This window comes from Neomonachus schauinslandi, chromosome 8, assembly GCF_002201575.2.
Source record: "Neomonachus schauinslandi chromosome 8, ASM220157v2, whole genome shotgun sequence".
NCBI lineage: Eukaryota > Metazoa > Chordata > Mammalia > Carnivora > Phocidae > Neomonachus > Neomonachus schauinslandi.
In genome coordinates, this window is record NC_058410.1 from 112,449,764 (window position 1) to 112,466,731 (window position 16,968).

The 16,968-nt window shown below is 44.3% G+C and overlaps 1 protein-coding gene across 4 annotated transcripts in view; it reads right to left on the reverse strand.

Annotated features, from left to right (window-relative positions):
* RNF8 (ring finger protein 8) overlaps window positions 1–16,761 on the reverse strand; it is a 35,224-nt gene extending 18,463 nt beyond the window's left edge. For all 4 annotated transcript variants that reach the window (XM_021684700.1, XM_044917656.1, XM_021684699.1 and 1 more), the window contains exons 1-2: window positions 16,514–16,761; window positions 9,560–9,688 (exon numbers count right to left, since the gene is read on the reverse strand). In XM_021684700.1, coding sequence (XP_021540375.1) covers window positions 9,560–9,688; window positions 16,514–16,624 — 240 coding nt within the window. In that variant the 5' untranslated portion in view covers window positions 16,625–16,761. The remainder of the gene's footprint in view (window positions 1–9,559; window positions 9,689–16,513) is intronic.
* Between the last annotated feature and the right edge of the window lie 207 nt (window positions 16,762–16,968).

The window sequence follows — 16,968 nt, forward strand, 5'->3', positions numbered from 1 at the left end:
TAAATATTTACTTTAATGATTTAAATTAAACCACAGTGTAGGGGTTGAGAGCATGGACCCTGGAGTCACAGTGCCTAGACTTGTAATCTGGCCTCATCACTTAATAGCTGTGTGACTCTGGTTAACTTTCTTAACCTCTCCATGCCCCAGTTACCACATCTATAAAATGAAGGATAATAATAGACTCTCCCTCATGGATTTTGTGTAGATTTAATGAGATGACATATGTAATGTACTTAGAAAAGTGCCTGGCACATGGTAAGCATTATATAAGTGTTCACTACTATTATTATGTTCTGGCTCAATCGACTTATCAACAGTCATTTCAATTCTGTGCTCAGCATCTTGCAAGGTAAATATACTGAGCACAAAAGTAGAAGATATGAAAACAACTTTTAGCAGCTGACTATGGAAAGGAAAACACGAGGGCACATATAAGTAAATATGGGATTACACAGCACAGCCTATAAATGCAAAGGACTATCATGTAGAGCTGGGCCAGAGAAGAGATGCTAAATGGAGATGACAGGTTCTAAAAACAGACTTGAAACAAATGCAGGATTTAAAGTTTAAAGAGATGGGGCTGGGGGGGGGAGGGGCGGGCGCGCGGGTGCCTGGCTGGCTCAGTTGGAAGAGCATGGGACTCTTGATCTTGGGGTTGTGAGTTCAAGCCCCACGTTGGGAGTAGACATTACTTAAATAAATAAATTTGGAAGGAAGGAAAGAAAGAAAGGCAAAGTGGGCATTTTAACCCATATTAAGAACTTATCTCCCTCTCTTGCTGTGTCTGTCAAATAAATAAACAAAATCTTTAAAAAAAAAACAAAACAAAAAAAGGGGCGCCTGGGTGGCTCAGTCATTAAGCGTCTGCCTTCGGCTAAGGTCACGATCCCAGGGTGCTGGGATCAACCCCTGCACTGAGCTCCCTGCTCCGCGGGGAGCCTGCTTCTCCCTCTCCCACTCCCCCTGCTTGTGTTCCCTCTCTCACTGTGTCTCTCTCCGTCAAATAAATAAAATCTTAAAAAAAAAAAAAAAAAAAAGAACTTATCTTCGGGAGACAGTCCAGAGATGAAGGTCACATCTGAACTGGGACTAAGACTATGTTCAAGTTGGTAACTACAGCTACCTCCTCACAGCTAGAAAAGATACCTGGTCAACCCAAAAATGAGGGATGGGGGCTTGACTACAAGGCACAGAGGATGAAGACTAGAGTTTGGATCTCAGTTCTGGGTTGGTAGAAGGCCCTTGCTTCTTGTTTTATATTATGTGGCTGGAGCGGAGAGAGGAAGAGAAAAATGAACATAGATACATACAGAAAGACTGGCTTTAACTCACTGCCTTGGGCCTAACCTGGCTTATCTGGCTAACCTTCTCCCAACCTTTCTATTCATATTCAGCCTGAGAAATTATGAGAGTGTTGAGTTCTGCTGACTTCTGAAACAACACAGGCAGAAATAAAAAAGGAGGGGGAGGGAGGCCAAAAGACTCTATTTGAGAACAGTTCTATAGCAGAATAGTTAATTACAGATTATACACAGGAAAAGGGTCTCAGGAAAGTAATATGACACAGGAGGCCACCTATTGCCAAGGTACAGATATTTAAGAAAAATCTCAAAGACAAAGAGAGGGTTAAATAAAAGAAGAAGGTTACAGAAGCAGCCCAAGTCTGGAGCAAATAAGGAACCCCTAAAAAACTGGGGTGAACTTTTAAGAGGTACTGCAAACCCTTCCCTAGATCCTCCACAGTAACTCGCCTTCTTCAGAGCCCTTTAGATCCAGAAAATAAACTCTCAACATCTTCCCATCCCATTTTACCCTTGGATCCATCTGTTTATCCATTCATCACTCCTTGGTGACATCTAGTGGTATACTTTGGACCACAGCCCCAAGTCAGGTCTGTTCACAAGGTGACTGTAGAAAAGGTTGAAAATACCATGACTGTGTAAGAACAATCGAGTATTGCCCAGGATATGATCTTAAATGCAATGGTTTCAATAAATCAAACTGTGTTCAAACCTTTTTTTTTTTTTTTTAAGATTTTACTTATTTATTTGAGAGAGACAGAGATGGCAAGAGAGAGCACATAAGCAGGGAGGAGAGGGAGAAGCAGACTCCCCACCAAGCAGGGAGCCTGACGCTGGGCTCAATCCCAGGATCCTGGGATCATGACCTGAGCCAAAGGCAGACGCTTAACCAACTGAGCCACCCAGGCGCCCCTCAAGCCTTTCTTGATGTTGGTTTTCACAATCCCCCGTTTGAGCACTATCAGCAACAGCAAAGTGATAACCAAAGAAAAGCCTGCCCAGTGACTCCTAGCCATCAATGGGGAAAAGGTGGGATAACTTGCACCCACGTAAACACCAATTACTTCACTTGATGCTCAGTCTCTGCCCAGCATTTTTAATCAGCTGTTGAGGAGAGTGGAAACCCAAAGCCAACAGGCAATGTTTTCTCGCAGTTCACTAAATGATTTATGTAGCCCAGTGGTTCTCAACCTTGACCGTCCAGTGAAATCACCTGGAAATGTTTAAAAGAAACACTGGGCTAATTGGTCTGAGATGGGGACTAGGTATCAGGATTTTTAAAGTCCAGTTGCTTTTTTTTTTTTTAATGTTTTATTTATTTATTCATGAGAGTCAGAGAGACAGAGAGGCAGAGGCAGAGGCAGAGGGAGAAGCAGGCTCCCCGCGTAGCAGGGAGCCCGATGCGGTACTCGATCCCAGGACCCTGGGATCATGACCTGAGCCGAGGGCAGACGCTTAACCATCTGAGCCACCCAGGCGCCCCAGTTGCTTTTTTTTTTTAAGATTTTATTTATTTGGGGCGCCTGGGTGGCTCAGTTGTTAAGCATCTGCCCTCAGCTCAGGTCATGATCCCGGAGTCCCGGGATTGAGCCCCACCATCAGGCTCCCTGCTCCACGGGAAGCCTGCTTCTCCCTCTCCCACTCCCCCTACTTGTATTCCCTCTCGCTGTCTCTGTCAAATAAATAAATAAAATCTTAAAAAAAAAAAGATTTTATTTATTTGTCAGAGAGAGAGAGAGAGAGAGAGCGAATGCGCAAGCAGGGGGAGCAGCAGAGGGAGAAGCAGGCTCCCCACTGAGCAAGGAATCTGATGTGAGACTCAATCCCAGGACCCCGGGATCATGAACTGAGCTGAAGGCAGATGCTTAATCAACTGAGCCACCCAGGTGTCCCCAAAGTCAAGTTTATACACAAACACACATGGTACGTGCACAATTTGTACCAAGACACAGTGCCCCTTTACAGTTAATCCTTCCTTCATTCCCAGGCAACTACTCACCTATTCTCTGCCCTACATAGGTTTGCCTTTTCCAGAATGTTGTATAAATGGAATCACATAGAATGCATCCTTTTGAGTTTGGCTTCTTTCACTTAGCATAAGAACTAAGATTCATCCATTTTGTTGCATTAACAGTAGTTTGGTATTTTTATTGGTAAGTAGTATTCCAGAGAATGGGCATATCAGTTTGTTTATCCCTTCCCTAGCATTGTTTTTTTTTTTAGTTTCTGGTGATTATGAATAAAGCCACGAGAAACACTCACATCCAGGTTTCTGTGAGAACGTAAGTTTTCATTAATTTGGGACAGGAACAGGAATGCTGGGGAAGTGTATGTTTAACTGTAAGAAACTGCCAAACTGGGGATGGGGGTAAGAAGGAGGAAGAGAAGAAGAAGAAGGGGAGGGGAGGAGGGGGGGGGGGAGGGAGGGAGGAAGGAAGAAGAAGAAATGAGAGAGCTTGCTTCCGCTCTCAGTGCTCTCTGCCATGTGAAGATGAAACAAGAAGACAGTCATCTTTGGGGCCCCTGGGCAGCTCAGTTGGTTTAAGTGTCTGACTCTGTATTTTGGCTCAGGTCATGATCTCAGGGCCGTGAGATCAAGCCCCTGCAGAGCTCCACATTGGGCATGGAGCCTGCTGAAGATTCTCTCTCTCCCTCCCCAACCCCCTTTAAAAAAAAAGAAAAAAAGACAGCCATCTTCAAACCAGGAAGTGAGTTCTCATCAGAAACTAAACCTGCCTGCCTAATCACTGATCTTGATGCCTACCAAACTCCCAAACTGTGAGAAGTAAATGTTTGTTGTTTAAAAAAACAAAACCAAAAACTGCCAAACTGTTTTTCAAAGGGGTGGTATCATTGTGTATTCTCACTTGCGGTGTTTAAGAGTTCCAGTTACTCTGCATGCTCACCAGCATTTGGTATTACAAATTCTTTACTAAAGCATAATACACAAAAGTGCACAAATCATAAATATACAACTAGATGAATAATCACAAAGTGAACATCTCAGTGTAACTACAAGGTTTAAAAAAAATTCCACATTCTCAGCATCCCAGAACGTCCCCCCACCCTCCACCCCTACTTCCCTCTAGCGCCTAAGCCCCTCCCACTCCATAAGGAGACTACTAGTGTGGCTTAACATCACACACTAGTTTTTCCTAGTTTGGACAATTATATAAATGGCATCATATAATATGTATTCTTCTGTGTCTGTCTTCTTTCACTCAATATTGTTTGTGAGATTAATCCATGCTGTTGAATATAGCAGTTCATTCATATTCATTCTAATATAAGGCTTCACTGTAAGATTGTATCTACTGTTGATGAACACCTGGGCTGTTTCCTTGGCAGTGAAATTATTGTCAGGAGAATATGTGCAACTGTATATATGTGCAACTGTAATAAATAATGCCAAATAATTCTCCAAAATGATTGTACCAATTTATACTTCTACCAAAAGACTATTTGCCCCCATCCTTGCTAATGCCTAGGATGGTCAGTATTTAATTTTAGCCACTCTGGCGGGTATGTAGTGGTATTCCATTGTGGTTTTAATTTGCATTTCCCTGATCACTAATGAGGTTGAACAACTTCTCATGGATACTGAACATTTGGGCATAATCTTTTGTGAAGTGCCTGGCTCTTGCCCATTTTTAAAACTGGGTTATCTTTCAGGGCACCTGGGTGACTCAGTTGTTAAGCGTCTGCCTTCAGCTCAGGTCATGATCCCAGGGTCCTGTGATTGAGCCCCACGTCGGGCTCCTTGCTCCGCAGGAAGCCTGCTTCTCCCTCTCCCCCTGCTTGTGTTCCCTCTCTGTGTCTCTGTCAAATAAATAAATAAAATCTTAAAAAAAAAAACAAAACTGGGTTATCTTTCTTTTTCTTATTGATCTGGAGTTCTGTACATTTTCAAACATAAATCCTTCATCGGTTATGTGTAGCAAGTATCATCTTCTACTCTGAGTTTGCCTTTCCCTCTCTGAATGGTGTCTTTTGGTGAATGGAAATTCTTAATTTTAATGTGATACCAGCAGTATATTTAGAAGAACCCCAGGTAAGCACAAAAACTGGAAATGGGGTTGAGAGCCACTGCTCCAGCTGCTGGTCAACCAGAAGCTGAACTGTCCCAAGCAACAAGGTTTGTTCACAGATGATCGAATTCACCAGACACATTAAATGCCAGAGCCTGCAGACATGAAAGTAGGAATCACCAGGGAGCACACAAATAACAACATGAGAGGAGAAGAATGAGAAAGGTTCAAACAACATGCCTGAGCCTCGAGGACTGAAGGCAAGTAAACCCACCAAGGCATTTCAGACTGACTCCAAAACAACCAATTTTCTGAAAGAGCTGGATATTAATACATAAGATGAGCCATCTGAAGAGCTTTTCAACTGAAGTGTACACAACGACAACATTTTGTGTGCAGAGTCAGCAGTCCTTCAAGGTTTTTCTTTTTTTAAGTCAATTTAAACTAAAATTGCATTTGTTGCAATTTTTAGATCTGTACTTAAGCTTTCACTTTCTGGCCATTCCAGCATATAAGAGAGACCATTTAATGAAGAGAGAGTGTAGTTCTGAGTTTTGAATTATTTGAAATCTCTACCTCTTGAAAAGACTTGGCAAATGACTTCAAATATGACCATAACAATAATGTCCTGCACCTGAAATTCAAATCCTTCATCAGAAGAGGACTGCCAAGGCATCATGCCAGAAAAAAAGCCACAAAGAAAAGGAGCATCTGTTAAGGAAAAAAAAAAGGCAGGGGGGTGGGGGGGCTGGTGCTTTTACCTGTAAGAACAGTTGCTCCATCAAAACACTCAAGTCACAGCTTCTCTTAAAAATCAGTTACCTCACAAATGGAATCAAAGCTAAGAGGCTTAAACCAGAAAAGACTTGGAATAATCTGGAGCCTGCTTTCTCTCTGTATTATCTGTCTGGGCTCTAAGAGAGGAGTCTCATGGTAACAACAGCCTTAGAAGAAAGGGTACACGGCAAATGCTGGAGAGCGGCCCAGAAGCAGTCATGATCTGTGGCTGGCGTGGGCTGCCTCTGTGTCCCTAAGGCTGACATTCAAGGAACACTAAAATCAGCCAGCTGATGGCTTCCCAACCTCTCAAAATCTGCTATCCCATAAATGGAACACATCCATACTGCACATAATCAAGGAGAGAAGCACCAGAGAACTCACCTCTCTAATACTGCAACCCCATTTCTCAGATAACCAACACTGATAAGGAAAACATCTTTTCCTGAGGTGGTTTGATACAAGCTACTGCACGGGCTTTAAAACCTGGCATCTATGACTTAGATATGCATCACTAATTTTTTTTTAATCATACAACTAGTACAGGTTTCCCCTGATCTCCAAAAGCAGAGCGTTCCCAAGCCAATGGTGTAAAGCAAAGAAGCAAAGAAGCCATCACCATTAACTTCTGTGGAAAATTTTTTTATTGTTCCCAGACCCAAAATATAACCTCTCTTAGGCTTTTCTGATACCTTAGGACATCGCTTGCTTACAGATGCACAAAATAAATCGAGATTAGAGCACAGATGCTCCCAGACACAGTTCAAAGCTATGGCACCTTGATGCTGAGATGCTGAGTGTAGTTCCCTGGGAAAGAGCTGAGCAGGGCCACTCTCACTGCTCTGCGGCATGCTGCCTCTATAACAGCTCACTGCAAAACAAATGTTAAACGCTATTTTTGCCCTTTTTTGGTAAAAGAAATCTTCTGATTCTTTTTTGTAAAAGAAATCTGTTTCTTTTCGTTAGCAAATACAGGCACCAACGTAGGTCTTTTGTAAAAGCGAAGCGTAGGATAGATAATGTGAACTTTCCAAAAGCGGAGCGGACCTGTAGAGCAAATCAGAGTACTTCACTGGTATTTGACATCACGGTATGGTAGAGACTTATTTGAGTTTGAGCCCTGGCTCATTCACTCACTCAACCGGTTAGAAGACCCTGGGCAAGTCAATTTCTCTCTCTGGGTCTCAGATTCCTCTGTTCCCACAAGAGGTTAAATTTGATCATCTCTGAGGCCCCCTTTTCAGCACCAATCTCTATTGTGCTCCTAACGCCTTGCCAAGCGTGCCAAACCAATTTACTTAGCACTTATACCCTCTCCTTCAACACAATGCCAACTCAACTTCATCCTAGTCAGGAAGGTAGTTTCTCCACAGCTTAAATCCAGCAGTTTTAAGCATGCAAAATGAGGCAGGCCTGCGGGATACCTGTGATATTGTGAATTATAATAAGAAATACATATTTGGTCTTTATCCCTGTTTCTAGCACAGAGGTCCTAAAAACTCTTGGAATTTCCTAAGTGGTGACACAGAAAGGTGTCTTTTATTATGTTAATAAGGCAACCTTGGTCCAGCCCGAGGTCACCTAAGGATAGGGTCTATTTGCTAGGGAAACCAACCCAGTGATTGAAGGGTTGAAACTTTCAGTCCCACCCCTCAACCTTCTGGGAGGAGTGAGGGGTTGGACACTGAATTGATCACCAATGGCCAATGATTTAATCCATCATGCTGTGTAATAGAGCCTCCATAGAAACCCAAAAGGATAGGTTCAGAGAGCTTCTGGGTTGATGACTACATGGAGGTTTTGAGTGAGTGGCACACCCAGACAGGACATGAAAGCTTTGTGCCCTTTCCCGCATACCTTACCCTACACACCTCTTCTGTATGGATGTTCCTCTGTATCCTTTATTCCTATCCTTTCATAATAAACCGGTAAACATAAGCAAATGTTTCCCTGAGTTCTGTGAGCCACTCTAGCTAATTTTTAGTTTTTTTTTTTTTTTTGACAGAGAGAGAGAGAAACACAGTGGGAGAGGGAACACAAGCAGGGGGAGTGGGAGAGGGAGAAGCAGGCTCCCTGCTGAGCAGGAAGCCCAATGCGGGGCTCGATCCCAGGACCCTGAGATCATGACCTGAGCCGAAGACAGTTGCTTAACCAACTGAGCCACCCAGTTGGTTAATTAGCCACTCTAGCTAATTAATCAAATCCAAAGGGGGAGGAAGTCATTGGAACCAGTTGGTTCCAGTTGGTTAGAAGTACAAGTAAACAACTTGGACTTGTGACTGGCATCCTTGGAGCCTCCAATCTACAGCTGTTGGTCAGAAGCATAGGTGTTAACCTGTGGAATTCGATGCTATCAGAACTGAGGTGAATAGTAAGACACCGAGCTGGCATCCCAAGCAGTGCTTGGCGGTGTAAGGTAACCCCTCCGCGCCAGCACACCTCAGAACTGGTCTCAGACCATTTATTACCCTTCTTTCTACCAGGTGTCGTTACAACCCTTCCAACCAGAGCAGTGTAAGATGGTGTCTGAAGACATTTCCTACTTCCTAATGCCTTAGCTGTCAGCATTCGAATTTCTCTCGGAGCAGTCTATTTTCACGGTATCCCTGGGTGCTTGTATATCTGCACTTTAGGTGCCTCCTAATTGCTGGGCTTTACACACTATTTCACCTCCCTTAGTATTCACACCAGACCAGTGATTTTCAAATTTGTTTAAAGCAAAAAAGGCCTGTATTCAAAGGAAATCTTCCTCAAGACAGAAATATATAAAACGGATTAAAAAGAGGATGGGAGTGTTGCTCTGATGGAAAGGAATTGGGAAGGGAAGGAGCTAAGTGCAATCAGCTCAATTCCTTCCTCTTCCCAGTGCTCTGAACCATAGGTATACTCCAGAATATCCATCAGATTTTTCCCAAGGTCTCTGTAACTATGACTCACAAAGGACAATTCCCCCAGTAACTCAGTCTTGTTTCTGGAGCAGGACCTACTGCCCCAATTCAGGAGTTTCCTTCGAAGTAAAGAACTTTCATTCAAGTCATTAGAAATTATTCTGGGGGGCACCTGGGTGGCTCAGTCATTAAGCGTCTGCCTTCAGCTCAGGTCAAGATCCCGGGGTCCTGGGATCGAGCCCCACATCGGGCTCCCTGCTCCGCGGGAAGCCTGCTTCTCCCTCTCCCACTCCCCCTGCTTGTGTTCCCTCTCCCACTGTGTTTCTCTGTCAAATAAATAAATAAAATCTTAAAAAAAAAAAAAAGAAATTATTTTGGTATAATCTAATCTCTGGCAGCATACAGAAATGGTCGTCTGTGGGGAAGACAACTGGCTGGCTAAGGGAGGATATACTTTTGAACCTTTTAATTTTGTATTCTGTATTACCTATGCAAAAAAAAAGTAATTTAAAAATAAACAAAAATTCAGTAAAAGTCATTAGGCATCTGTGGATTCCTGTACCTTGTTGTCCATAATTGTCCACTGGCCCTCAACATTCTGCTTCAAAACACAGTGGTTTCGGGAAATCATCAGAGGGCAGATTTTTGATACCAGTTGGTATGTGACACCAAATCCTCGCCCTATAGTCACCTAGGAAGACAACAATGTAAGAGACACAGTCATTTTGCTGAAAACGGAGGTCCTTTGCAATCTTGTCAACCAGCAATATTCACATGTCCTGACTTAAGATACCAGACTCTTGTGAAACCCATACAGCTTATCAGCTATCTCCTTCAGCTACCACAGGAACCAGCAGGTAGAAAAAGGCAAGAAGTTCTGACAAGAGACAGCTGAATGAAGTTAATCATGGAATGTCAGTGTTGGGAGGACCCTAAACTTCTGTCATGAGATGGAGGAATCCTTTCCACACACCCCCATCAACTAGTCTTTTTTTTTTTCCTTTCTTTCTTTCTTTTAACATTTTTTTATTTAGTTATGTTAATCAGCATACATTACATCATTAGTTTTTGATGTAGTGTTCCATGATTCATTGTTTGCGTATAACACCCAGTGCTCCGTTCAGTACGTGCCCTCTTTAATACCCAGCACCAGGCTAACCCATCCTCCCACGCCCCTCCCCTCTAGAACCCTCAGTTTGTTTCTAAGAGTCCATAGTCTCTCATGGTTCGTCTCCCCCTCCGATTTCCCCCCCTTCATTTTTCCCTTCCTACTATCTTTTTTTTTTTTAAAACATATAATGTATTATTTGTTTCAGAGGTACAGGTCTGTGATTCAACAGTCTCCCCAAATTCTATCACCCAGCCGCCCCATTCCTCCCACCCCCCACCACTCCAGCAACCCTCAGTTTGTTTCCTGAGATTAACAATTCCTCATATCAGTGATACATGTCTTTCTCTGATTGACTTATTGTGCTCAGCATAATACCCTCCAGTTCCAACCACGTCGTTGCAAATGGCAAGATTTCATTCCTTTCGCCCATCAACGTCTTAAACACTGCCAAGAACTACAGCCTCTATACAAGACAGTCCTTCCAATTTTTCAATGGCCCTAATTTGGCATCTTTCTTCCTATAAATTCCATCCTTTGGCTCTGGCTCTGCTCTGAACACCATGAGAAAATCTCCGATCCCCCTTCCACTTGACAGTTACAAAGTGTCTACTTAGTCTTCTCTTTTCTGGCCCTATGTTCCCAGTTACTTCAAACTTAACTCCCATGGCATAGGTTTGCGTCTCTCTGCGAGCCTAATACATCTGTGAAGGGACTCCTGGTTTATTTTTATTCCTAGATGTCACATTTAAAAAAAAATTAATTTTTATAACACAGTCAAATGCAAGCATCACTTTCCCAGTTCTAGATATCATCACTGGAGCATATACATTGTATTAGCTTTCACAGCAGATCTATCATGCTGCCAATGTATCCTCGGGTTTAGGAATGATTAAATTTCTTGGTCTAACCCTCCTCCAAGAATTGCTATGCTAAGTCATGTCTCTTCTGTCCTATACCTGACTAGTTGGTACATTTGGATTCGAGTGCAGGACCTTACATTGATTCCTATTAAATTTCATCTTGTTAGTTCAGCCTATCACATGAGCTTGTCAAGACCTTTCTGAATTTTTTTTTTTAAAGATTTTATTTATTTATTTGAGAGAGAGAGAATGAGAGAGAGCGAGTACATGAGAGGGGGGAGGGTCAGAGGGAGAAGCAGACTCCCTGCCGAGCAGGGAGCCCGATGCGGGACTCGATCCAGGGACTCCAGGATCATGACCTGAGCCGAAGGCAGTCGCTTAACCAACTGAGCCACCCAGGCGCCCACCTTTCTGAATTTTTAATCTGCCATCAGACATACTCAATATCCCTTCCAGCTTTGACTCATCCACCATATTGATATAAGGCCTTCTGTACATTCATTTAAGACACAGATAAAAAGATTGAAACAGGACGTAGCCAAAGGCAAAGCTCCCAGGAAAGCCTAATAAACATTCCACCACATTATCTGGCTACACCTTTAACCAGCTGTAATTCAACCAGAAGTCTTTGCACTGAGTCCATGTTTTCTCTCTTATCCATGAGGACAGCATGAGAGCCTCTCGAAAAAGGTTGCAAAGAAGCCTCAATTCTCATCTATCACACTTTTCTGATGGACCAGTCTAGTTTATAATAACCCTGTCAAGGAAGAAAATGAAATTCCCTTGAGATTTAGATCGTAGAATCTCCTGCTGCTTCTTTTTGGTGCACAAGCCATCTCTATAATAACCCATACCACAACCTTAGCTGGGAACAGTAAGCCAAATGGTCTGTGGTTTTCTAAAAGCTACCCATTTTGTTCTTTCTGAAAATCTTTCAGAATCATGCCAGTCCTCCTCAGTCCCTCAAAGACCATCATGACTCTCCTTGCCCCGGATCTATGCTTCCCCTAAAACTCTCATCACAGTAACTGACACTACCATCCAAGCAACTGCTTAGCCCCAAACCCAGGAGCCATCTTTGATTCTTCTCTGTCCCTCCTCCTCACATTCAAATCATTAGCAAATTCTACCGGTTGTAATTCAGATATATCCTAAATCTGTCCACTTCTCTCTATCTCTATGGCCAATACCTTAGTCCAAACAACCTGACCTCCTCCAGCTGTTTTTGCTTCTGCCCTGCCTTCCCCACTCAGACCAACTTCATTCTTCACAGCAGCTGGAGTGGTAATTAAAATCTTTTAATCAGACCATTTCCCTTCTTTCCAAACTACATTAACGATCCAAACTTCCTAACCCCCTCCAACTCTTTAGTCTTACCTCATACCACAGTCAGAAACACTCACCACTACCTGAGGGTCTTTTCTCCAGTCCCCTCTACTTAGAACACTCTTCTGAGACATCTGTATGGGCTCCTTCTCATCTTTCAAGTTTCAGCTCCTCAAGGGCCTACCTTGATTACCCTAAAGTTGTTGCCTGCACCCTCCCCCACCATTGCATTCCTTCGTGTTGTTAGCATGCACTTGTTACAATCCAAAATTATTTTGTTTGCTTTACCTACCCCACCCCTTACTAAAATATAAATTTCGTAAGCAAGGACCTTATCTATCTTGTGTACCACTGTATTTCTGTGCTTGGGACAGTGCTTAGTAAATACGTGTGAGTGAATAGAGGAATAAAGAGCTTATGAGTCCTCCCAGATTCTAGGATGAGCATTTTTTAGGTCAGAAGTTTGGAAACTGGGTCATTACCATTGGAAACTATACAGCAGAAGCCAGGAACTCTTACAATCTGATTTCAGTTCTTCAGTTCTTTGAACAGTTTGCCAGAAATTCCATTTATTATCCAAGTTCCTCTGAATATCTATCTATCCATCTATCTACCTACCTACCTACCTATATCTCCTTTAAAAATGGAATGTTTAGGGGCACATGGCTGGCTCAGCCAGTAGAGCATGCGCCTCTTGATCTCAGGGTCATGAGTTCAAGCCCCATGCTGGGCATGGAGCCTACTTAAAATAATTAAATAATTAAAATTTTTTAAAGATGCAATGTTTAAGGGTTTATCTGTCATCCTGGAGCAGTAAGAATTTCCATGTAGGTAGCTTTCTGTTTTTGTTTTTTTTCTTTTTAATTTGAAAGACAGCTGAGCATGGTACCTGATGTGGGGCTTGATCTCATGACCCTGAGCCAAAATCAAGAGTCAGCTGCCCAACCAACTGAGCCACCCAGGTGCCCCGGTGAAAGAAGTACTCCATAGACAATTTTAATACGTGAGAGGAGACAGCCAGGTTACCATTGAGAGCTGTCTGGGTAATGTATTACAGAAAAGGGAGATGAGTGCCTTTTTCTCAAATAGCCTCCTATAGACTCTGAATCCAGGGAAGTACGGAACCACTCTTTTTCGTCCTACCTTTTACTGTCTGGTCCTATAATTTACCTAGGTACACCAAGGTTAGAGTCTGTGGTGCGCTTATCCGGATATTCCAGCATCATTTGCACATAAAAGTAAATTTCCCATGGAAACTTAGTGCCAACAAACCACCAGTGCAAGTGTTGGGGGTTGTTTCTATTTACAACAGTTTTGCAAGCCATCATCCTTACCCACCTTCACTGCTATCTCATTTCTCCTGGGCATGACTCCTATTGTTTCCCAGATGGCCAGCAAATACTCTAGAACCATCCTTTCCCTTTTTCCAACCCCCTTAGGGCAAAAAAGTTCATGAAAACCAAATACAAGAAAAGAAAAAGAGAAAAACGAAGATACTATGGTTCTTCCCAAAGACCTAGATACTTATAAGCCCTAGCTAATTAGCAATACATCTCTATCTAATTTGTTTTTCCCCCAAACTCTCTGGATTGGTTCAAGAAATTAAAGGACAGGGGTGCCAGGCTGGCTTAGTTGGTGGAGCATGCAACTCTTGATCTCGGCGTCCTGAGTCTGAGCCTCACGATGGGTGCAGAGACTACTAAATAAATAAATAAATAAATAAATAAATAGGCCTCTTTGGGGAAAAAAAAAAGAAGTTTAAGGACACCCATTCAGACAGACAATTTACTGCTGTATTCCCTTCAGTGAAATAAGAAGAACCTTGTTTTATCGTTTTATCTGGGAAATCTGAGACTTTGAGGGGGACTGGAAAGGCAGGAAACTGATTCTGCTGCTATAACTAAATCATATAAGCACACCTCCTAAATCTTGTGCACACCACCTTGTCTTTGGTTTGGGGGCCACTAAAATAAGTTCGACTTCATCTCTTGCCTTAATTCAGACCTCTCTTCATACACACTGCAGGCTATGCTCCAACTACTTCCTAACACCAGACCCTGCAGACAGCCAGGCCTGGCAGGTCTCTCACAAAGCACCCAGGGCAAGCCGGTCTTCCTACTACGTCTTTACCGTTCACTATGGTTTGTATGGGTCTCTTCCCATAGAGGTGGCCCTACACAAAATTATCCAAGAGTTTAAAATATATGTAGGAGTACTTTACAGTTCCTCTTGCCTTTGCTACAGGGGCTTTAATTCTTTTTGCCCCCAACTCCTACTCCCGCTCCCAGTGCTATCAAGCTATTCAGAAGTAATGAATTAGTCCACATCAACTGAATCTGAAAGAATGTTAACAACTGACTAAGTACTTTATAGGGCTGTGTGTGAGTGTGGAACACTTGCAGGGCTCAGATTAAGTAATACTTGTAAAAGCCCAAACCCAATACAAAATAAGGAATAGCTACTAATATTCAGGTGTTGGTATGTTCATTTGTTAAACTTCCCAAAGGTAAATGCTTTTGGAAAAAGCCAGGCAGGGAAAGGTCAAGGCTCAAGCCTCAAGCTCAAAGAATGTGTGCTGAGGGGTGCCTGGGTGGCTCAACTGGTTAAGCATCAAACTCTTGGGTCTGGCTCAGGTCATGATCTCAGGGGTTGTGGAATCGAGCCCTGTGCGGTGGGATAGAGCCCCATGTCAGGCTCTGGCTCAGCGGGGAGTGTGCTTCAGATTCTCCTCTTCTGCCTCTCTCCTAGCGTGTTCTTGCTCTTTCTAAAATAAATACATAAAATCTTAAAAAAAAAAGAATGTGTGCCTAATGTGGACTCCAGGCACTGATACCTGGATAGAAAAAGAGAGATCTGGGGGAAGAGGTGTTTTCCTGCTGTTCTTCAAATCACAGCACCTGAGTAACCATTTAAAACCTCCTAATCTAGCAAGTTAAGGCTGGACCTGACTCCCATCTCTGACTTGAGGAACCACTGTTCTAGGACAGTACTAAATAATCCGCATCTTGGCACTTGATTGTACAGTCTGCATGCCTGTTCTCAGACTGCTTCACTGTATAAAATTGTCTTTCCCCATTCAAGCAATAAACTCTTTGAGGGCAAAGTCGCTATTATTTGTCCCTCTCACAATACACCAAAAAACATAAATAATAAATATCTGGGAGACTGAATTGAGATTATGTAGCTTATAGAAAAAATCTAATTAAACATACATAATAATCAAAAGACTTATCTTTCATAGAAATTATTTCAAAACCCAAATGGTTTCCAGTCACCACCACAAGCTGGTCCCTGATCCAGCTCCCTTTCCAGAGGGGATTGCACTCTAAATCGCTCTGCCCCGTCTTCTATCACTCTCTCTAAACCACCACCCCAGCGGCCCCCAACTGGAACCGTGCCTCACCTTTCCTCTTTTTTCTTTTTTGCATTCATGAGCGCATTAGAAAACATTACAAGCGGCCCCTGGAGAGGGCAGCTCTAGTATTTCTGAATCCCTACCCCCAACCCACCTCAGGGGGTGCCACTCAGCCCATACCAAGACTCACAGGATAAATGTGGACCCTCCCAAAGCGTCAATTTTCCTCAAGAGTTGGAAAGGAAGACATTTTTACATTAATATTTACGCATTTAAAGGGACATGACCCAAACTCACAGTCTTTTTCAAAATAAACTCTAGAAAGTTCATGCTTTTCCGCTCCCCCCTCCCCCCAGCCTCCCGGACACCGGGCGCTTCGTGACTCCGGGTGGAAGTTGGGGCAGCTCTGCCGCCAGGACCGGACACCATAGGGCTCCGTCCGATCCAAACAGGAGCTGTCCCAGTCCCCTCCCCAACCCAGTCCCCTCCCCTTCCCCTCCAAACCCCAGCTGGTCCGCACATCCTCCACGCCCACCCCTCCCCCAGCCCCTCCCCCGGCTCCTTCCCGCAACCCCGACTCCTGCCCAAGCTCTCGCACCGTAGGCCCAGGCCTCTCTCAAAGGGGCCATCTTTTCTCCCGAGCGGTCCCCACTCCCCCCCCAAACACTTCGCACCTCGACTCCCCCAACCGCCCGCACCAGAACCCCTTCCTCCTCTCCCTCACGACCCCCTCTTCACATCTCTCCCCTCTGGCCGGCTCCCACCTCCTCTCTTCAATTCATCCCTCCCGCCCGACGCCCCGGTTCCCTCCCGGCCCTGCTTCCTCTAACCCCCTTCCCCCGCCCAAAAACCCCTCCCCCTCACCTCGTTTCCGTCTTCCAGCAGCAGCCACTCGGCGTTCATCCCTACGCGCCGCAAGCACCAGCTCCGGCCACCGGCGCGGTCTCCCGTGACCAACGAGCCAGGCTCCTCCATAGCCCACTCTGGCCCCGCTCGCGGTCAGCACAGCGCGAGACCCCCGCCCGGGTTCCCGCCGCCTCTCAGCTTCGACGCCGGCGCCATACCTAAACAACAGACAGAAGCAATCGCTACGCGCTCGCGATCGATGTGAACACCGGCTCAGGCTCCGCGCCCCGCCCACTCGGCCAGCAAACCGGACTCACTGCGCCTGCGCCGGAGCGAGGCCGCGGCGGGGATGGCGCAGGTGCGCGGCGTCCTAGCTCCAGGTATGGCACCGTCTCCCGGAAGCCCCTCTCAAGAACCACTACCCTAGTCCTAGCTTCCCCTAGGTGGAACCTCTTCTCACCTTACCCCCCTTT